The sequence below is a fragment of the Poromitra crassiceps genome, assembly GCF_964638095.1.
Source record: "Poromitra crassiceps genome assembly, chromosome: 2".
Taxonomy (NCBI): Eukaryota; Metazoa; Chordata; class Actinopteri; order Beryciformes; family Melamphaidae; genus Poromitra; species Poromitra crassiceps.
The window spans coordinates 92,731,562-92,755,509 of NC_139624.1; the positions used below are offsets into that span (position 1 = coordinate 92,731,562).

At 43.4% G+C, this 23,948-nt stretch overlaps 1 protein-coding gene across 1 annotated transcript in view; it reads right to left on the reverse strand.

Moving 5' to 3' along the window:
- The window catches only part of nebl (nebulette), a gene marked incomplete at its 3' end in the record, with an annotated part of 325,766 nt that extends 302,611 nt beyond the window's left edge, over positions 1-23,155 (reverse strand). Inside the window, exons 1-2 of the mRNA XM_083658846.1 lie at positions 23,036-23,155; positions 16,660-16,754 (exon numbers count right to left, since the gene is read on the reverse strand). Coding sequence (XP_083514972.1) covers positions 16,660-16,754; positions 23,036-23,104 — 164 coding nt within the window. The 5' untranslated portion in view covers positions 23,105-23,155. The remainder of the gene's footprint in view (positions 1-16,659; positions 16,755-23,035) is intronic.
- Between the last annotated feature and the right edge of the window lie 793 nt (positions 23,156-23,948).

The window sequence follows — 23,948 nt, forward strand, 5'->3', positions numbered from 1 at the left end:
AAACTGTTTACATCTATAATGACTAAGAGAATGGAAGCTATGTTACCAGATTTGATACATGAAGATCAGACAGGGTTTATAAAAGGCAGACAAACGCAAGATAACATCAGACGTACTCTTCATATCATTGAACAGGTGGACAAGCAACATCTAAATGCAGCCCTGGTGAGTCTCGATGCAGAAAAAGCGTTTGATCGGGTCAGTTGGTCTTTTCTGTTTAGAGTACTAGAAAGGTTGGGATTCAACGATCAATTCATAAGATGCATACAAGCTTTATACGACAACCCGACCGCTAGAATAAAGATAAATGGCCATCTGACGGATAGATTCAAACTGTTCAGAGGGACTCGCCAGGGTTGTTGCGCTAGCCCCGCCCTCTTCGCGATTTTCATAGAGCCGCTGGCTCAAGTTATTAGAGAAAGTAGAGAGGTGAGGGGCGTCACTGTAGCAAAAGAGGAACATAGAATAGGTCTGTTTGCAGACGACATTATTGTTTTCCTACAAAATCCAAACTCAACATTTCCCAAGCTTATGTCAATTCTAGATGAATATGGTAAGATGTCAGGTTATAAACTAAACATTACAAAGACTCAGGTTTTGGCATTTAACTTTTCACCCAGTACAGCAATCAGGTTAAAATACAAATTGAAATGGGAGGCAGATTCAATCAAGTACCTTGGGGTGCTAATTACCCATGACAAGAACAAAATTTATGAGTCAAATTATAATATTATTAATAATAAGTTAAAGAAGGATTGGTTAAAATGGTCTACGCTGATTATGGATTTTAGTTCTAGAATAGAGGTGATCAAAATGAACGTGTTGCCGAGGCTGTTATACCTCTTTCTATCATTACCGGTTAAGATCCCAGACTCTCAGTTCGTATCGTGGGATAAACAGATATCACGATATATATGGGCAGGTGCCAGGCCCAGGGTGAAATTCAAGACACTCCAGATTGGAAAAGAGAGAGGAGGCCTGGCATTACCAAACATTAGGGAATATTATTATGCTGCTCAACTGAGATATGTTGTCTGTTGGTGCTCTCCGACCTACCGGGCTAGATGGAAAGATATTGAGATGGGTCTGGAGCAAGTTCAACCTCAGACATTACTGGGGGGAAAGGTGTGTGCAACTTTAAAGGGAGATAACAACATTCTAGAAAACTCATTAATAATTTGGAAAGAAGTGGTTAAAAAATATAACTTGGCAAAAGACAGTAAACTATTGATCTGGCCAGCCCAATCCCCCAGCTTCAGACCTGGAGAATTGGACAATACCTTTGCAAGGTGGAGGGAAAGGGGTGTGACAGCCATGTGCACACTATTGGAGGGTCACAATTTTAAGTCTTTTGAGAAGTGTAAAACCGAATTTGATCTAGAAAACTGGGACTTACTCAGATATCTTCAGTTAAGACACTTCTTCGATACAGAAATTAAGAAACAAATCTCAGATGAAGGAAATGAAGTGATTGAAGTATTTTTGGGAGCATATAGTCAAACCCCAGCTAAAACTGTTTCTAGATTATATAGAAGTTTGCATAACCGTAATGGAAATAATTCACTGTATGTTAAATCGAAATGGGAGCTGGAGCTGGGAATTAATCTGTCAGAGGATGATTGGCTTTCGATATGCGAAACACAACAAACTTCAACAAGCTCCAGAGGATGGAGGGAATTTGGCTGGAAAAATCTGATCCGCTTTTTTATCACACCTCAAATCAAAAACAAACAATTAGGTGAACAGCAGCCCTGCTGGAGACAGTGTGGAGTGGTGAACGCCAATCATTCTCATATTTTCTGGTTTTGCACAAAAATACAATCTTTCTGGGCCACAATTAGTCAAACTGTAAAAGAAGTCTTGGGTTACGAGTTCCCTAGGGAGCCACAGGTTGTATATCTTGGGTTAATCACAGAAGAGGCCATACATAAGGAGGACTTCTATCTCTTTAAGATTCTCACTCTTGCGGGGAAAAAGGCCATTACGAGGAATTGGCTCAAAGAAGATCCACCAGGAGCAGATCAATGGTTGGCCATAGTAGAGGAGATTCACTCCATGGAAAAAATGACTTTTCGCATTAGAACAAAGGCCAAGATTCTGGATCGCCGATGGGAAAAGTGGACTGCCTTTAGAGCAAGAGGAGAGCAGAATCCAATGACGGACTAAAAGGAAGGACCCGAGAACAGAGAAGCGTAACCCCCTGCGACAGTTTTGTTTTTGTTTGTCTCTTTCTGTCCCTGTCTTCTTTTCCTTTCAAGTGTCGATGTATGTCATGTACTTTTGTTAACTCAAAATAAAGAGTTTAAAAAAAAAAAAAAAAAATGATGTGTGTCTTGCTAGATATTGTGATCATGATCATTAATCCCTTCAATTAGTCTTGATAATTTGAGTAACACAATTATTTTACTGCCCTTTTAGCAGCTTATATCAACATCATGACTATTTTCAATTACTGTGTGCCTTCTATGATGTCAGCCATGTCAGCTTTGGCAGATGTATCTCCACTGTCAACAAACTTATTGTGAGAATGAGAATTAATCAGATTTGAATGGTGGTAAGCATTTAAACTGGCAAGAGGGCGTCAGAGCCCAACATCACCCACCCACCCCCACCAGCGTATATGCATTGGCTGTATATACAGTAGTAACCTATTATCAACTCAACAGCCATTAGTAGTAGGGGGGCACGGTGGCTCAGTGGTAGAGCTGTCGCCTCGCAGCCAGAAGGTCCTGAGTTCGATTCTCGCCTGGGACACTGTGGGCGCTGTGGTTGTGTTCCCCCCCATATCTTCAGTGCCTACTGCCCAGGTGGGGTATCTCGTCGTAAGGGCCTTTCTGTCTGTGTGGAGTTTGCATGTTCTCCCCGTGCTCCCCCAGGGGGGTTCCTCCGTATATAACCCCCCCCACTAAAAACATGCAGAAGATCAGATCGTCATCGTCATCCGACCAGTGACGACAACATCCGAAGTCGGTCCCCGGGCGCTGTACGAGAAAGCGACCACTGCTCCTGGCCTGCCCCAGGAGGAAAGGACAAAGCCAGGATGGGTTAAATGCAGAGGACAAATTTCACCGGCCACCGTCAGCATGTGTGTGTTGTGGCCCTCCGTGCACGTGTTGTAGTGTGTTGTGTGACAATAAAGACGGGCTGCCGTCTGAAAATTGTTTTTTTTTATCGTTTTTTTTAGCTCTTGACTCAATTAAAAAACAACACTCACAAAGATATTCTGAAACTGGGCCTCTACTGAGAGGATTAGAGAAGCATGGCAGGGGGAACTTGGCACTGATTTATATCTGACATTATATAGAGTAGGAGTCTGTCTGTGATACAACTCTGCTCAGTTAATAGTAGACACCAGCTGATCCAATTTAAAGTCGCTTATTGTCTTCACTATTCTAAGCATAAGCTGCACAAGATCTTCCCCTCTGTCTCACCACTGTGTGACAGATGTCAGGCATCAGAGGGCACTCTGTCTCACGCCTTCTGGTTCTGCCCTTCACTAACGGGATTCTGGACCAAAATATTTGACTGGTAGTCTAAGGCCTACAGAATAACCCTTCAGCCGGAGGCAGAACTCATCATCTTTGGCTGTTCTGAGACCTCTCTGGACTTTCCTACAGCTGGACAACAGTCTCTGACACTGGGGACAACTGTTGCCAAAAAACTCATTCTGAAGGAATGGAAGTCCCCCTCTTCACCTTCTTTTCAAATGTGGCTGACGGACATGCTCTCTGTTATAAGGATATCGGCCTTGTGAGCGCAGGCAGCGGCCGATGCAGATTAATTAAAAATGACAATAATCGGCGCCGATTAATCGGTCTACCTCTATTTAGTATGATGTGCGAACAGTAGAGGTCTTCGGGTATGCCCGACCCCCCGAATACCCGAGGTTCCGACCCGGACCCGGCCGGGTCTGGGTCCATTCAAAAGAAGTGACTCCGGGTCTGGGTCGGTTCCGGTAGCGATTGTCACGGGTCTCGGGGCTCTGACAGTGAAATGCCGGGTCCAATAAGACCCGAGTGGACCCGGCGAGTGGCTGTCTGAGAGCTGTAAATCACCCTGCCCCACTTTTTTTTCCATCCCCCCTCCCCTCCCGAGTCTGTGCGAGCCGAGATCAGCGCTGATCACAAGAGAAACGCAACAAAACAGCAGACGTGAGGCTTGTTGTCACAAACTGCAAGTAAATCCATAGAGAAAAGAACTAGCAAAGAGCGTTCCCATCTGCAATGAAAATTACTTCCTCGTTTACATGAGGCGCATGTGACCACATGCGTACACATGCGCACACATGCGCCTCAGGCAAACGAGGAAGTGATTTTCGTTGCAGAGGTAACCCTCTAGCTGGTTCCTCTCGCTATGGATTTAATTGAAGATGACTGTTCCCGTACTTTGGATTATTATTCGATGATCGCATGGTGAGTACACAAGTCACAACATGTATGTGATTGTTTCTAGCGCTGTTGTGTGTGTTTTTGGGCGAAGGAACGGCGGTAGACTGCCACTGTACTATCTAACTAGCGTTAACAGTATAGCAGCCCCCATGTTTCACTGTGAAACGCACTTTCTACAACTTGTAGCAGTTAACAAGCAACTTTGACGTCGACACTACTAGTCTCTGCCTCGGTATTTGTCGGATCTGAACGGGGCCGGGTCTCAGATTTCTAATAATAGACGGGTCCACTCCGGGTGCGACATTTATCGGTTCTGAACGGGGACGGGTCTCAGATTTCTAATAATAGACGGGTCCATTACGGGTTCGAGCACAAATTCCCCGGGTCCATTAGGGTCCGGGTCCGTGATTTTGGACCCGTGAAGACCTCTAGTGAACAGTATGACATGTAACGGGCCCATTCTGGACTGAAGGGAGGCAGCAGCGGTGCAGGGGGTATGGTAAGCGTCTTTAGTATGATGTGTGAACAGTATGACATGTAACGGCCCATTCTGGACTGAAGTGCTGTTTGTTTAAAACAGGGCGAGGGCCAAACAAAGAGTGTGTGTTCAACAAGATGCCCTGTCGGGAGGAAAAGGCTCTCTGACCTCACAGGGTCACAGGTCACATTCACTCGCAGCCATTAAGTCCTGTGTGTGTGTGTGTGTGTGTGTGTGTGTGTGTGTGTGTGTGTGTGTGTGTGTGTGTGTGTGTGTGTGTGTGTGTGTGTGTGTGTGTGTGTGTGGAGCGATTAACTCAATGGTGACTTGTCTGAGAGCAGGTTGAGGTGGACAAAGTGTGTTCTGTTTACTGCACTGGCTATGATTCAAAAGTGTTTCTTGTATACACCTAATAATAAAGACATCCTCTATTATTTTTTTCTGAACCCCAACCCTCCCTTTTTCTGCCCAATTGTACTTGGCCAATTCCTCCTGCTGGCCCGGTCCTCCCTCTGCCAATCTGGGAAGAGTTGTAGAGTAGCACATGCTTCATCCAATATGTGTGCAGTCGCCAGCTGCTTCTTTTCACCTGACAGCGAGGAGTTTCACCGGCAGGACATAGCGTGTGGCAGGATCACGCTATTCCCCATAGTTCCCCTCCCCCCGAACAGGTGCCCCAACCGACCAGAGGAGGCACTAGTGCAGTGACCAGGACTCATACCCTTAATCCGGCTTCCCACCCGCAGACATGGCCAATTGTGCCTGTATGGATGTCCGACCAAGCCGGAGGTAACACAGGGGCCTCCAACCTGCGACACTCGTGTTGGTAGGCAGGGAATCTACCACTGCAGAAATTCTCTATTATTTTATTTATCTTATTCATTTGTTTGTTTATATATTCATTCATTCATTCATTCATGCATTGCTATTGTGTTCATCAGACCTGTGGAAAGTGATAGTCATATAGCTGATGCTATTACTGTATATTATCCAAAGCAGGTGTGTCAAACATACGGCCCGGGGGCCAGAACAAGCCCGCCAAAGGGTCCACAGAATGACTCTGCAAGGTGTAAAAGTTGCACTGAGAACTGCTTCAATCCAATGTAATGCACTTGTGAAGGCTAATCCTACTAGGAGCAAGTTTCATTAAGTAGTAGGGATGCACGATAATTATCGGACCGATAAATTACCGGCCGATATGGCCATTTTGCGTTATTATTTATTATTCCGATAATGGCCTTTTTCCGATAAATTATCAGCCGATAATCATGCTTTATTTTTGCCTTGGAAGCGGAGCTATTGTTGTCGCACGCTCGTGACATCCCAGCTGCGATGGCAGCTCTGCCTTGCCAAAAGTAGACAGGGGCACGCACATCCAAACTGGGCAACACTGGGCCAGGGTGCTGGATCAAAAAGGTTAACTTACAGTGAAAAAGAACGATCCGCACACCAAAAGAGCTCCCGTTGGGTTTTTTTTATTTGCAAACCAGCGTGACGTTTCGGGCCACACCGGCCCTTCCTCAGACGCAAAGCTCTGCCTTGCCAAACATGGCTGCTGGCAGTATGTTGCTGTTTTTCACAGTTTCAGAACACTATTGTCATTTGGAATCCATGTCCCACACAGGTTCCGAGAGAAGGGGAAACCTCTAAGCTGACATTACGTTAAACCAAAGCTGGCGATGATGCAGCGGATATGTTTCTTGTTTTTGTTAGCTCGTAGCACGGCCTACACGTCAGGCTTGTCCGCTTGGCAGACAAACTGCTTGTGCCATTTACAGTCTGTGGCTTGTGATCAAACAGCCCCGCAAAAGCACTTTATACTCACAAAGCTGGCATACACTTATAAAAATGAATGGAACCCCCTTTACCTGAAATGAAACATCCAGGGATTGTGTATTTAACTACAAAAAACAACTCGCTAACGTTAAGCTAACCGCGCTAGCCGGGAGTCCCACTATAAGCCAAAGGGACTTTGGAGTTGAGCTAACGTTAACTGCTGGACAGAGCCATCTAACAGAGCCAATAATAAGGAAAACAAAGGTGCAGTCGCACACATTAAGCTACATAAAAAGCATCAGTCAACATCACGTAGTGTCTTTTCTTTAATCTGGTGGCAGCATTTTTCAGTAAAAAGTGAAATGACACAGATGGTTTATAGTGCCTGCCCCATTCATTGGGCCCAGGCTAGATATTCACTGAGAAGTGGAACCAATGAACAGATCAGTAACATAACAATAAGAGTCTAAATTACTATGCCTTTTGTCATTGTGTTTTCTCTGCAGACTAAGCAATCATTGGCTTTCTGTTCTATAAAAGCCTTTATTTTTGTATTGACTATAATTGAGTGATACACTTTATTAAAACAACCATATTATATCAGAAGTTTTCTTTGTTTTGCGTTCACAGTGATGTCAGTTAGATTTGGTTCGGTCAGAGCTATGCTCACTACATCTGCCTTTTTTCAACCCCAGGTGTGCATAAAATACAGGTTAAAAACAAAAAACAAAAAATTATATATATATTTTTATTATAATAATTATCGGTTATCGTATCGGTTATCGGCCAGGAGAAGCAGATATTTATCGGTTATCGTATCGGTTGAAAAAATCCATATCATGCATCCCTATAAAATAGCCTATTCATGTTTTCTGTATTCATCACTAAATGGTAAACTATTTTCATTACACTTGAATATAGAGAATTCCACAGTTGCCGTCAATTGTAATGTAAAGTTACAGACAGTACATTTGATAATTTCTTTGATGGTAGCTGAGATAACCCTATACGTGTTTTTAAAGTACCTGTAATTCTGTGTAATCCTTACACTAAAGGAAACCGATTTTGTTGTTGTCATTAATAGGTTATTATTGATTTTCTTTGTCATGAGACCAAATTGGGTCGCATGTGGCCCGTGAATTAATATGAGTTTGACACCCTTGATAAAGCAAACTACAACTAGAAGTAGAATATCTACATTTCCTACTGAAAATGTAATTGTGCTTGCTGTCCTCGCCATGCACCGCCTGCCTTGCAAGGTCCCTGCCCATACAGCTAGGGGGACTAAAGCTTAATTTATACTTATTATAAAGTGTCGCTCAGCACATGGTCGCAGACGAAAAATAAAGTGTCGCTCATGGTGTTGCATTTATACTTCAGAGGACGTTCGCCTCGGTTCAACGGTCACGTGACAGTCGAACGCTATAAGCAGCTGCAGACAGCCAAGGGAACGAAATGCACAGTGAAACCACCTCGGAGGCAAGATGTAACGTACTTGGCTGCAGCCGCATATAAACAGCACACAACCACACAACTCACCTCCTCTCTCTCTGGGAAATTGGTCACGACGTTCTTTGTGATTATCACAAAGTCATACATCAAGGACAGGCTGATAGGCTGATAAAAATAGCGGGGACACGTTCATTAATTTCAATCGAGCGAAAACTAGCGGGTGGACCCCAACCAAAACAAGGAAGAGCGCGTGCCGTCTATATAGCCAATCAGACTTGCGCGATACTATGACGTAGTCAGCGACACTAGACATTTCACCAGGTAGCAGACACTGCTCGCCAACACTTGAAAGTGTCGACTCAAGTCCTCATTTCTGTCTGCGACCGTTTCAAAAGTGTCGGCACACGAAGCATAAATTGGGCTTAAGTAGTTATGGATGGGCCTATGTGAGTAGAAGTGGGAGGAGCCAAGGAATCCAGGGGCTAAAGAATTTCGATTGTAGATGCTACAGTTCAAAAGTTATGGACCAAAACATAAAGAGGGCTTTTATAGCGCCACCGTCAGGTCAATCGGGGTAATTATTTAGGCCAGAGTAAAAGAGTACTCTATGAACATATGGACCAAATTTGGGAACAGTCGCTCTTATGGTTTGTGAGGTACAGGTACTTGATGTTGCTACAGCGCCCCCTATAGGCGAAATGACACAATCTTTTTCCTATCAGCTCAGAGTACATCCCTACACACCTGTACGAAGGTTGGTTAATGGTTAGCATGGGACGTTGTGTTCCGGAGTTATGGCGATTTTTGTGACATAGGCCCCAACCACAGTAATTTGGAAGTCGATTATATCGCAACGGTGCGGTTTTTTGAAAAACCGCAAAATCAGTCTTGTGCAGGACAGTCTCCACATGATGTATGCTTTGGTTTGGTGAAGATAGGACATTTATCCTATCTTTCAAGGAGGAATCGCAAAAAGACAGTTTTGGACAAAATTCTAAATTGCAGAAAATCTAGTCAGACGGAAATGGGCGTGGCCTATATGAGTAGATGCGGAACGTCCCAAGGAATCCAGGGAAAAAAGAAGTTTGATTGTGGAACCTACAGTTCAAAAGTTATGGACCAAAACGTAAAGAGGGCTGTTGTTATAGCGCCACCATCTGGTCAATTGGTGTAATTTTTCCGTGGATAGTAAAAAGCCCCTCTGTGCACCTCCATACCAAGTTTGGTAGTTTTTGGGCATAATTATGGTTTCTGAGATACAGCTAATTTAATGCCAGATTTTTCAAAACCCCATTCAAGTGAAAGGGAAAAAAAATTGCGCTTAATGGCGAATAGCGCCCAAACCGCTTGATGAAACCCTTAGCAAAGGGGGAGGTTAGGTTTAGGCGTGGGGGCTGGGAGAGGTTAGCTCCTCCCCCCAGACCCTAATGGGGGAGCAGTTGACTAATGGGGGAGCAGTTGCCATGAGCGTCAAAGATGACTTCCATGGGTTTACATTGGAGTTTAGTCGGAAAGCCCAAGTCGTTTCATGGGTCGCTCAAGGGTACCGTGTTAGTAACAAGCGACGCACAAGGGACGTGACAAAGCGTCAATATGCTACGCGCTCGGAGTGAGAATGGGTTGGTTGATGGCACTAAACCGATGTCTGAAAACGAAACAATAAAACAATTATATACAAAAAAGAAAAGAAAATAGGCTTTTCAAAAATTGTGAATCACCGCAACCGACGCAACCAACACAACCAACCGCAACATCGTTGAGTTGAGCATAGGCATAAATGTGCATAGAAAATATTAGGCTGTTTGGTACAGACATATGCGAGATTAGCTGCAGACAGACAGACGGACATACGCGCAGTCGCGCAGTCGCACGCACACACACACACACACACACACACACACACGCACACACACACACACACACGCACACACACACAATCCCCTCCAGGCTTCCACTGGCAGAGGTACTGTGCACAAACTGTGGAATAGGCTTCAATACCTAGATCACCAACTTTATAAGCAACCAGTGGTGAGGAGGTCAAAGGTCAGAGCCACAAGGCCCTCGCCACCTTCCTGTGGCCACAGAATACAAGCACAACATTATGACTACATGGTATAGACCTTCGCTAACCCCGGACAGCGCCATATTGTTGACATACCCTCCTGCAGCTGACAACTATAGTAACGGCCTTATTGTCGTTTCTGTTCCGTTACAAAATAGCGATAGTGATGAGAGCAATAAAAAACCCAGAGTTGTTGTTTGTATGCTGCCGTTAATGCCTGTAATAAATAAACAAAAGAAAAAACGAGGTGAACAGACTTTGCTGTGAGGAGCTGTCAGAAAGTTTCACCTGTCTCTCCCAACTATCCACACATCTCCTGTGTGCTGACGTATCCTCACGCCTACATTCCACTAGGTCCGTGTTCGGTCCGTCTGCGCTGCGGTACGGCATCGGAGCCGATACGTTTCCACTCTAATCATTGTGTCAACTCCCACCTACTCCGCTGCGTTGCGTGTCTACTCCGTCCCAGCTCCGACGATCCTGGGCTCTCCGAAAAAGATACGCAAGGCTTCTATTTTTCACGGATGACGGAGCAAAGCTGCAGCAAGTTGGGCGGAGCCAGGCATGAAATCAACAGGGCAGAGGTGTTTGTTTACAGCATTCAATATCAAGCCAGAGGACAAACATGTATGAGGAAAAGTTCATCATTGAAGTGGAAAACCACAAAATAATATATGACACAACACATCCTTTTTACAAGGACAACACCAAGCAAGTCCACCCCTCCTCTGCTTCTCCAGTTGGGAACAATGATCTTCTGCCTGTTTGTTGTTGTATTTACCCACATACAAATTGTCTCGCACGATTTTACCGTGAGAACTTGTCGGTCTCGTCACTCTAGCTGTCTGGTGGAGCGGAGCCGTGACGTGCTCTGCACGCAGCCGGTTAGTGTTGGCGGAGCACAGAGCACGGAGCAAAACCGGAGAACAGCCGCAACGCAAATGCAACCAGTGCAATCCCCGCGTCAGTCTCGCTCCCTTCACGTCTGCGGACGGTAGAGATAGAAACAAACCACGGGGACTTTATTGCTGTCATTACTACAGCCGTGTGCAACGCAAGTCACCATCCGAACACAATTGGAACGATACAGGTAACGCTAACGGCGGCTAGCTTCCTATAAATGCTGCTCTTACATAGGCTGTCACTTCAGAGCTGCTGCGTTATGTCGAGAACATGGTGGCGGTGGGCGTGCCGGTACGTGAGTGACGTCAATCGAATAAGGTCCATACAACATAGTCATGTCATCCATCAAACACTGATGGAAGTATTCTCTCAGTTTCCTTTTTTTCTTCTACTCTCTCCATGCAAAGTACATTTTCTTTGGGAATATAAATGGTATTGTGGTGAATGTTGTTGTTCAGAAAAGTATGTATGCTATTAGGGGTGTCACAATATATCGTCCCACGAAATTTCGCGATAGTAAAACGTCACGATATGTATCATTGAGATGAAATCTCATATCGCAATTATTATTATTATTATTATTTTTTTTTCAAAAATAGACAAAGAAACGTCTTTGTTTGTTGAAGTTCAATGTGTGGAAAGTAGTTCAGTTGAACAAGTCTCTGAAGAGACACATGAGAAGTTATACAGGAGAGAAACCATTCAATTGAGTTTCTGGCAAAACTGTTTACTTGACAGGAAAAACTGAAGATGCATAAAAAATAGACTAAGAAAAGTCTTGTTGTTTGAGTTTGAAGAAAAACTGAAGATGCATAATGAGAATTTATACTGCTGAGAAACCTTTTAGTTCAAAGTAAATCTAAGTGACGGTGTAACTCATTCTATTTCAAGATAAGCCTAATCTCCAATCTCATGTTTTTTCTAGTTGTTATTGTAATAACAATTTCCCACAACAGCATGTTTTGTATTTGTGAATTTCAAATAAAATACTACTTTTCCAGTCATATATTGTCATTATTCAAGTTTAAAAAAATATTGTTAAAATCGTATCGTATCGTATCGTTATCGTGAACCCAGTATCGTGATACGTATCGTATCGTGAACTGAGTGTATCGTGACACCCCTATATGCTATGCAAGTATGTAAACAGTAAAGTATGTCCAGTTGTAGCACTGCAGGCTGCAGCAGAGCCCACACTGGGGAGGAGAGCAGGCTGCAGCAGAGCCCACACTGGGGAGGAGTCAGAGCAGGCTGCAGCAGAGCCCACACTGGGGAGGAGAGCAGGCTGCAGCAGAGCCCACACTGGGGAGGAGAGCAGGGATGGGCTCGTGACGAAAACCACCCAAACCCATAACCACCCTGCTATAAAAACACTCCCCAAACCACCCTGCTATAAAAACATGAAAGGGCCAAAACACAAACACACAAACAACAGCAGCTCACACAGTCAGAGGACAGATAATAATACATGAGCAGCAGCCAATGAGGCGTTAAAGACCCTGGAAGTGGAAACCCAACATAAATATGCATTTTGAGTTCATCACACCACAGGAACCTATGTTAATCAGCCACCAGCCAAATTCGAATGATGATGAACGTTGCAAAGTATATAAATTTAGGTTTTGGCTCGCTGGCCCGACTGCTTCCTCAAATTCTGGATGAATCATGAGCGAGGCAGACCTCCACACTCTGCCATGGCCGGCCACATTCGGATAGAGTCCGCAAAGACGCAGCGCCACACACACACACACACCCCGCGCTCCATTCGATAGAGAGAGACTGAGCAGGCTGCCTGCGGGTTCACGAAGGTTTTGTAGAACGGACCGAGCTTATGACGTGATAAGATTTTGTCGGAAGTGGAAATCCAGCCCTTCATTATTTAAAGCGATTTTGGGGGTTTGGGTTGAAACTAATGTCTCCTACTTTCTGAGGCACCCAATTACTCACATAAGACCCTAAATAACATAGTTAGAAGGTTTTTGTGGATTTTGGTTTGCAGGTCTAAGTGCATTATAAGCACACCGCAAGACAAGTGCATGGTAGGGGTGTCAAAAATAATCGATTATAAGATGCATCGCGATGCGGACCTGCACGATTCTGCATCGATTCACAAATGTCAAAAATCGATTTTTTATTTTTATTTTATTTTTATTTATTTTTTATAATCAAATAAAATATAATGGAAGTAACATGCAGTTCCTTATTTTAATTATGGATCATAATACAATGCAATTCTAAATGCACTTATTTTAAAAGTAGCCACACAGTGAGAAAAAAGAAAGTGAGAAAAAATAAATCATGTATTGGGGAAGAAAAAGTGATGCATCGATTTACGATGCATCGAGATCCATCGAGATGCATCAATAATTGTAATCGAATCGAACTGTAGCCTTCTGAATTGTAATCGAATCGAATCGTGAGGCCAGTGAAGATTCACAGCCCTAGTGCATGGTAATAATAATGAGAGCATGATATAGTAAAGAATGTACAAATAGTTAACTGCATAGATAATATTACTAATTTGATAATACAGTTTGATAATAATATATTGACATTTAAAAATGCTACACATAGCAAGAAAGGTGCTATACTGTATGTGTATTTTTAAACATCATATCATTATAAATGTAATTGTGAAATGACTGCAAGCAAATGAGAGCCAAACGATTGGTCGCCTCTGTCTCACTCCAGTAGTATTGTTCTGTGTTTCTCCACATTAAGACTACATTTCCCATAAGCCCTGTTGCTTCCTGTGGATTGCATTTTTGTATATTTTCACGTTTTTTCAGATTTTTTTCCCCATTTCCTCCATAATTGTAGTTGGCCAATTCCCCCTGCTGTCCCAGTCATTGTTCCAGCGCCTCTGCTGATCTGGGGAGAGTTGTAGACTGGCACATGCTTCCTCTGATACATGTTGTGCACTGCAGTCACCAGCTGCTTCTTTTCACCTGACAGTGAGGAGTTTCACCGGCAGGACGTAGCGCATATGAGGATCATACTATTCCCCCCAGTTCCCCTCCCCCACGAACAGAGGAGGCACTAGTGCAGTAACCAGGACCCACCAGCTTCCCACCCGCACGCGCGTGTGTGTGTGTGCGTGTGTGCCTGCATGTGTGTGTGTGTGGTAAACACCAGAGTTAGAGCCCCAGATAAAAGTGTTTCTGGAAAGCTGGAAAAGGGCAAAGGATGAAAGAGAAGAGTTGAGGGAAGCCTAAGAGAAGAAGATGAAAAGAGAGAGAGAGGGGGAGAGGGAGGGAGAGAGACAGAGCAATAGAGTGAGAGAGATTCGCAGACAGTACAGTGAGCAAAATTTTTCATAATGTGTGTGCGAGAAAGATATATATTGTGAGAGACAGACAGACAGACAGAGGGAGAGAGGGAGAGAGAGAGAGAGAGAATATGAATTAACTCATTGAGTGCCAGCCACTTTTGGAAAATGGATGCTCCCAGTGCCAGAGTTTCAGAGCATTTTCAGTGATTTCTCGAGGCCCACAGAATATTGTGTGATATTACTATGTAAACACCGAACACGCCCAAAGAACGATGAGACTCTCTTCTATCATCAGCAAAAAAAAGTTTATTGATATAATTTTCCGTTCTTTAGTTATGAGCCGGAGAAGATAGGTTGATTTCACCAAAAAGAGACGTTTCAAATTAGAAGCTGAGATAATTAGCCTTTTGTGAAATGAAGCATTTCAAGCACATGACTGACTCTGAAGCTAATATTTTCTGATGTGACACCTCAAAAATAATTTCCTTCAATAAAACAGTGAAAACAAAGGAATTTTGTTTGGCAAAATAATATTTTTTAGCTGCAACCAGCAGCGCTGCGTGCGCTGCGGGTTGCAGCTTCTTGCTGGTCTTGATTTACTGCTGGTGGGCATCAGATATTCTAGCCTGCCAATCTGTCCATCGAGCCTGCTGTCTGGGTCTGTCTGGGTCAGTGTTGTATGCTGCCCTGCGTGCACCCCCCCCCCCCCCCCCCCCCCTCAACTGCAAACCCCTCCTCCGTGGGTGTGTCTCTGGTGGCTCTGGTGGCTCTCTGCTGAGTTTGCTCTGCACTGAAAAGTGCGCTACATCCAGCTTTTTTACAGCGTTCCAGCGTGTATTTGTCGCCCGCTCCCATCGCTTCCAGTTGAGAATAATAACAACTCCACAACTAATCATGCGGATGGGCTATCGCAGCGGACACGGAGGGGCTCAATTGTGGCAGCAGATTGGCTGCTGCAGGCACAGCTAACGTTATGCTTCATGCATACCGATGCGATTTCCGTTTCCCCATGACTTCTCTCTTTTTTCCTCGCCTTTCTCTAATCTGGAGAGCACTGTCGCCACCTAATGGGTCCGTAAAATAGCTTTTACACATTCAACATCCACCATACTTTCACAGGAGATGGATCTGGCTTTGATCCACGTCCCACTGTCAAAAAACGCAATTGACGACTTTAGTCGTCATTGGCACTCTACATTAGTATTTGAATTGACGACTATAGTCGTCATTGGCACTCAATGAGTTAAAAGAAAACTTTATTGAAACAGTCCACCATAATGAAAAACACTCAAATGCGGGCCTGAAACAACTAAGAATATAAAAATCAACCCAGCCAAGCGGCACATGAACAAATACAATCAAGCAAGATAGACCATCAAGAAAACAGTTCACACACCTCAGCATTAGGGATGTCACGATACTAGAATTTCTACTTCGATACCGATACCAGGGAAAATATCGATACTCTATACCATTTTCGATACTACGCGGCACGATGACAACACATCAAGAGGCTTAAAAAACAAAGACAGATGGACGGACAGACAGATGCACACTTCTCCATAATCCAGGCCTGATAAAACTCATTAAAAAGCTCTGACCTGACACAGCAGATTACACCTGCTCTAGTCATCAGCCTATCAGAACACAGCAAATTACACCTGCTCTAGTCATCAGCCTATCAGAACACAGCAAATGACACCTGCTCTAGTCATCAGCCTATCATAACACAGCAGATTACACCTGCTCTAGTCATCAGCCTATCATAACACAGCAGATTACACCTGCTCTAGTCATCAGCCTATCATAACACAGCAGATTACACCTGCTCTAGTCATTATCAGCCTATCAGAACACTTTGAACTTGTTGAAGCAAAAGATACCCACCAATGACAGGGAGGGAGAAATCAGTGGTATGTTTGATTTCTCATTAAGAGAAAGCACTGCTGATATTGATATAGTTGCAAATGAGTATTGTATCCGTTTCAAATTTTTTGTATTCATACTTATCGATACTATTGATACCTGTTGCAAATGAGTATTGTATCCGTTTAAACATTTTAGTATTGACTTTGATCGATACTATCGATACTTTTGACAACCCTACTCAGCTTAGCTGTACACACACACACACACACGCACATGCACACACACTCATCCCCCCCACACACACATGTCCGCACAAACACACACACAAAAAGCATAATCAAAGGCCAAATGACAAGGAGCCATCATCTTGTACAGTACACAACACCCCCCCCCCCCGAGAGAGAGAGAGAGGGGAGAGAGAGGGAGAGAGAGAGAGAGGAAGAGAGAGAGAGAGACTCACGCGTTGCAGTAGGGCTTCTTGTCGTAGCCTTTGTAGTTCTTCATGTTCAGTGTCATTCTGCAAACTTCACAGTGGAAACATCCTTTATGCCAGTTCTGGATCACACACACACACACACACACACACACACACACACACACACACACACACACACACACACACACACACACACAAAATAAAATTTCACTATTGATACTGTAAAACTTCAGATACCGTAAAACTTCGAATAGTAGCTTTTATTTACCAAAATGTGTAGCCAGACCCGACGTCTATTTGGGACCTGCGTCTATTTGGGACCTGCTTAATTCTTTTTGTACAAAATTCTTTCTCAGTAAAGATTGGAAATAGTATCAAATTGTTTATTTAAACCAGTATGAATAGTACTTGGATACAAAAAATACAGTATAGAGATCTGGTTTGACCATGCCACATGATATTTGGTGTGCATGCAGCTGCCAAAGAGCCATATTTCAAACAAGTAACATTAGCCTACCGCTCACATTCACATTCAGTTGTTTGTGTTTCATTGGAAAGCAACAGTTTGATTAGCTAGCGAGTAACGGTAGCATAGAAACAGATTACACAACATGAAACACACAAGGTGTCGGAAAGAAGTCAGTTGTTGGTGACATCTAGTATGGATTCGCAGCATACATACGCAGAAAGATGAACAAATCACAAGCGAAGTGAAATCAAGTGAAATCACCCATTATTTTAGTTTTCACAAATGGGATAAAGGTTTCACAAATCAGATAGTGAGTGAATACCATAAGGTTTATTTGCAGATGTGGAGGGAAGTCAGATTTGACCTCAAATCCAAGATGGCCACCATTGTCACTGAGGTTTCATTGTTTTTTCGCATCTAGACTGCATAAAACCAGGTCCAGATCAAAGACCATTACACTTACACATTTCAAATCTGTTCTAGATTATCAAGGGGTCCCTACACTCTCACCAAGAAATACTTTAAAGCAGCTACGAGCAACTTTTTCGATTGTTATTAAACAGTATAAATTTAATATCAATGCATCACATCTTACCTCTAATAGTCGACGATACCAACGCAGAGTAGTCTCGCTTGAACCCCGAGTGAATCGGCCAGTGTTAGTGTGTCTGTAGCCAGGGCAGATCAGGAATTGAAATGAAACGGTTTGCAGCAGCCACTTCGGCCATAACCACAAAATAACTTACAAAAAACCTGTTAGAATATAACGAGAGATGTTCCCGCGAGTATGCGTGGCGTTCACATTGTTTATGTTATGTTGCTAGGCAGCGCAAACGGCGTAAAAAGGCAGCTGCGTTTCACTTCCTGGTTTCACTTCCGCGTTTCACTTCCGGGTTACCCGGTCCGGTCGCTCTAGAGAGCCCCCTGTTGGCGCGAGTTTAGACAGACTATAGACTTAATAATCACCTAAGGGAGCAATCTCAGATACACACGGCTTTGGTCTCGTCGACTATTAGAGGTAAGATGTGATGCATTGATATTAAATTTATACTGTTTAATAACAATCGAAAAAGTTGCTCGTAGCTGCTTTAAGATTTGTGAAACTTTTATCATGGTATGAGCATACCAGTGCTCATACCATGATAAAAGTTTCACAAATCTTAAAGTATTTCTTGGTGAGAGTGTAGGGACCCCTTGATAATCTAGAACAGATTTGAAATGTGTAAGTGTAATGGTCTTTGAACTAGACCTGGTTTTATGCTCATGGTATGAGCACTTGAACATTAGACTAGGGAGGAATGGTGGGCATCTTGGATTTCAAATCTGACTTCCTGCACATCTGACAATAAACCTTATGGTATTCACTCACTAGGTGAGAAATGTCATGCTTCTCTGAAAAGGTGCAACATTTTTACAAGCACAGTTGTACATTGGACTTGTGGAAATGGTGGCCATCTTGGATTTGAGGTCAAATCTGACTTCCCTCCCAATCTTAAAATAAACCTTATGGTATTCACTCACTAACTATGTGTGAAATTTCACGTTTCTGTCAAAAAGTGCACGATTATTGTGCTTATCCGCTCTACTAAAAGCAACTGACAGTAGCAGGCTGGTGGCAGGGCACTGCCAGTGCCAAGGTGGCCTTAGGGCATCATGGCCAGAGGGAGGGGCAACACAGGCCATGGCCCGATGGCCTCCGTGTAATTTCCACCCTGCCTACCATGCTTCTCTAAACCTGAAGCTTCCTTTTTTAGATAATGACATCTTGATCTGTCTCTAGTGGCGACCAATAGGAACTGCAACAACATTGATAGAACTGATCTCCTCCTACACAAGTCAAGTACAAGCCCCTCTTCCCCTAGACTCAACTCTCAGTCTTAATCCAGTTCCCTACCTTAAGACTGAGATTATTATTATTTAAATCTTTTCATAACGTTAGGTGGTGCTGTTGGAAGCCTTGCATCGGAGAACCAATCATGAGTGTTGTGGGCGGGCCTGCTTTCTGGGGGCAGTGATGCTCATGCAGAACCGGTGTCTCGCAAAACATCGCCATACCAGCAACATGTGAATTGAATACTCGGCGGTAAAATCTCAAAATGGCTTCGCAGTCACCGACGAAAACTCCTTCCAAGTTTGTTGATGTCTGTCGCGTTTGTGGAGAAACATATTTATAGCTCAGAAACAAACACAATCTTTTAACAGGACGAGATTCATCACTACGGACGATAATGGCGAGCGCACGCCAATTCCGGAAGAGAAATATATTTAAATAAACCACAGCTATAAATTTTGTTTGAAGCATATCAGCTTCATGCTCTGTGTTAGGACTATGATAAATGGCATTGCCGCTAATAAATAAAATTTGAAGAAAGATAGGCGTGACTAGTGCCGTTCTTTCAAGACGGGCTGAATGAACCAGATTTGGAACATTAAATTCCCAGACGTTTGGTGGTTAGGTGGCGCTGTTGGCGCCGCTCACCAAACGTCTGGAAACCGAGACTACTCTTCCCCTTGACATACGGTGGCCTGTAACTGACAAAAACAATTAAGTCACATTGTCTCCATAGAGATGAGTACGATTCCAACCTTCACACCTTAAAGCAGCTACGAGCAACTTTTTCGATTGTTATTAAACAGTATAAATTTAATATCAATGCATCACATCTTACCTCTAATAGTCGACGAGACCAAAGCCGTGTGTATCTGAGATTGCTCCCTTAGGTGATTATTAAGTCTATAGTCTGTCTAAACTCGCGCCAACAGGGGGCTCTCTAGAGCGACCGGACCGGGTAACCCGGAAGTGAAACGCGGAAGTGAAACCAGGAAGTGAAACACAGCTGCCTTCCTACGCCGTTTGCGCTGCCTAGCAACATAACATAAACAATGTGAACGCCACGCATACTCGCGGGAACATCTCTCGTTATATTCTAACAGGTTTTTTGGAAGTTATTTTGTGGTTATGGCCGAAGTGGCTGCTGCAAACCGTTTCATTTCACTTCCTGATCTGCCCTGGCTACAGACACACTAACACTGGCCGATTCACTCGGGGTTCAAGCGAGACTACTCTTCGTTGGTCCGCGGAGACTAGAGGTAAGATGTGATGCATTGATATTAAATTTATACTGTTTAATAACAATCGAAAAAGTTGCTCGTAGCTGCTTTAAATGTGAAAAGAGCGACACCAACTCTCACAAACTGACTGGTAGCAGCAGCACAGAACTAAACCGATGACACTGTAAAGCAGTAATTCTCAATATTTTTCATATCATGGACCCCTAATTTAGTCCCCATTAGAGCCACATACCCTCATTTAATGAGATTTTGTCTCTCTGACCCAAATCTGAGAATAGTTTTTATTGTTAGATCTAATTTTGTCCAGATCTCCATGACTGTATTGTAGGTAGAGAGATAACAGAGAAACTACTGTATCAAAACAGCCATTCTTCAACATTCTTTAACTAAATATAGATTAAATGAACAATGGTAAAGTTTAACAATTCATCAGTTGGTGCTAGTGGAGTGGACCCAGCAGAACCCTTTCACCGACCCCTGGTGATCCCCGCCCCCCTCATTGAGAACCACTGTTCTGAAGCAGGTGACTTAGTCTTGTTCTAAAGGACAGCAGGTGACTTAGTCCTGTTCTAAAGCTTAGTCCTGTTCTAAAGGACAGCAGATGACTTAGTCCTGTTCTAAAGGACAGCAGGTGACTTAGTCCTGTTCTAAAGGACAGCAGGTGACTTAGTCCTGTTCTAAAGGACAGCAGGTGACTTAGTCCTGTTCTAAAGGACAGCAGATTACTTAGTCCTGTTCTAAAGGACAGCAGGTGACTTAGTCCTGTTCTAAAGGACAGCAGGTGACTTAGTCCTGTTCTAAAGGACAGCAGGTGACAGTCCTGTTCTAAAGGATAGCAGGTGACTTAGTCCTGTTCTAAAGGACAGCAGGTGACAGTCCTGTTCTAAAGGACAGCAGGTGACTTAGTCCTGTTCTAAAGGACAGCAGATTACTTAGTCCTGTTCTAAAGGACAGCAGATGACTTAGTCCTGTTCTAAAGGACAGCAGATTACTTAGTCCTGTTCTAAAGGACAGCAGGTGACTTAGTCCTGTTCTAAAGGACAGCAGGTGACTTAGTCCTGTTCTAAAGGACAGCAGGTGACTTAGTCCTGTTCTAAAGGACAGCAGGTGACTTAGGCCTGTTCTAAAGGACAGCAGGTGACTTAGTCCTGTTCTAAAGCTTAGTCCTGTTCTAAAGGACAGCAGATTACTTAGTCCTGTTCTAAAGGACAGCAGGTGACTTAGTCCTGTTCTAAAGGACAGCAGGTGACTTAGTCCTGTTCTAAAGGACAGCAGGTGACTTAGTCCTTGGATGACAAAAGCATTTCTTTCTTTCTCTTCTCACATCTGCTTCTCTGTTTCTCTGTTTCACACTCTCTCTCTCTCTCTCTCTCTCTCCCTCCTTTCTCTGCCCCTCCCTCTCTCTCCCCCTCTGTCTGTCTCTCTCTCCCCCTCCCTCTCTCTCCCCTCCCTCTCTCATTCCATCTCTCTCCTGCTCTAAATCAGCATCTATTAATTTCTCGTATGCGCTCAGTGCTCCTAATGTCAGTTTTTTGCAATGGTGGGTCCTTGGATGGCAAAATGGGAGATTTCTACAAGCTGGATCCTCTAGATTTGACAGATATTGACTGATGAATTAAAGTAATGTTGTACTTTCAAAATGGATAAACAGTGTGTAAAGCCTGGTCTTATTAAAGTGGACTCATATGATGGCTTCATGTGGAACTGTATTGTTTACTTGCTGTCATCTGATGCTTCATTGGACAGACAGTGAATGCATGACACTGCTGAAGATAAATTAATAATTGATGCATCATTATGCAACACAGACCATTATGGAAGTGTCACTGGCAGCAAACACAAAAACCACCCATAGCCTTGCCTAGCCTATAGACTGAAGTAAAACCACCTATAGCCTAGCCTAGCCTAGATTGTAGAAGTAAAAAGGTGGAGACTTTTATTCAAATGTATTGCCAACCGCCCTTGTGTAAATTGCTGTCATAATCAATAATAGTATACATTTTAGAAGGATATTACAAAAATATCTTAGGTCCATGTAGAATGATGATTATTATTATAGTGATACGGTCCCAGGAGATATAAAAGAGTAGGCTACCATAAGGATTGGCTGACTCTAAACTCACAATTAGGTTACCAGCATTAGACACACTATGAATGGGAATATTGGTGAAAAAGTAGGCTACAATAAGCTCGAATAGTGGGACTACTAATGATAAAATCAAAGAAAAAAACATGATTAAATACATAAGTCACTAAACTTGACTATCCAATAGCACAGACACGCTACAACTGACTATCAGAATATAGGAATATTATGGAGATATTGCAGTGATACAATAGGAGATAAGCAGTACCATGAACGTGATCAACTCATTATAAACTCAGTATTGAGTACCACAGACTGTAAGTCTCTATTAATAAAGTAGCCTAACAAAGTAAAATTTCTGAAGAAATGACAAGAAATCTACATGGACGTCATATTTAAGGGGGGAGGGGGTCACTATTTATTATGTTCATTCCTATTTCCCCTGGAAGACGCTATACAACTTCCATCACTTGTAGGCTATTCCTCTCAGATGTTTAGGCCACTATGAATTTGCATAATGATGATATGATGCAAATTCATAGTAGCCATTTTTAAGGTGGTTAAAATGAGTTTGGATGCGTTTGATTTCATCCAAAAATGACCAAATCTTTTCAGTTAGAAATCATGTATCTCCAATTTAGTGGCTAAGCTGGTTTGGACGTTTTTCTGGTAGCGGATACCCTTTAAATGCAGCATTTGTTGACTGTATCTGGTGATCTCAGATGTTTGCGTGTTTGTTTACAGAAACAGAGAGTGTGCAGCATCTCACTCACCTTGTCCAGACAGCTAACTTTCTCTGTCGGATAGACGATCTTCCCACAGCGGGCACACTGGGGGTTCATCCTCCAAACTCCTCTGTGCTTTCCCAACGAGCGGCTGCCTGGTTCCCTTTCAAAAACACAAGTGTCCAACACGCAACCGAGGTTCCTCACCACAGTCTATGGTCCTCACCGAGCCACCCGCCTGTCACCCTCCAGGGACATAGACAAAGTGAGGAGACACACAGGCAGAGGAGAGAGCAGGAAGAGAGCAGCGTGTACCACCCCGGTGACGGTCTGCAGTTTATGCTGCGTGGTTGGAAATGACAGCGGACAGCGGCGACAAGCTAACCGGAGTTAGCCCGGACAAGACCGGAAGTGAGCTGTTTTTCCTTTCAAATGAACCCCCTAAAGTGTGGAATATTAACAGTGTTGGGCAAACTACTTTAAAATGTAGTGTACCAAACTAGATACATTACAATGAAAAGTAGTTCAACTAAATCATAACATATAAAAAAAAAATGCTTGTCAAACTAAAACTAGGCCTAGCCAGCCTACTTTGAAAAAGTAAGCTAGTTCAACATCCAAACTAGGCCTACATCACAGGAAATCATCACAATCTGAGTGTGGAATATCATATTGTTACATGGGAGGTAACATTCAAATGAACTGACACTGACAGAGACAATCAACTATAGAGACAGATCAACTTCCAGTCACTTCGATCTGCCACGCACCCTAAGCATTCTTGTTAACAGGCGAAGCCGTTCACACGACCCGCGCGCGTGCCACACTGACACCGTGCCGAAGCCACGCTCACGCCACACCGAATCGATCACTCAGGACCAGTGTTGGGCAAGTTACTTTCAAAATGTAATATACTACATATTACTAGTTACTTTCATTTGAAAGTAATAAGTTACTTTAC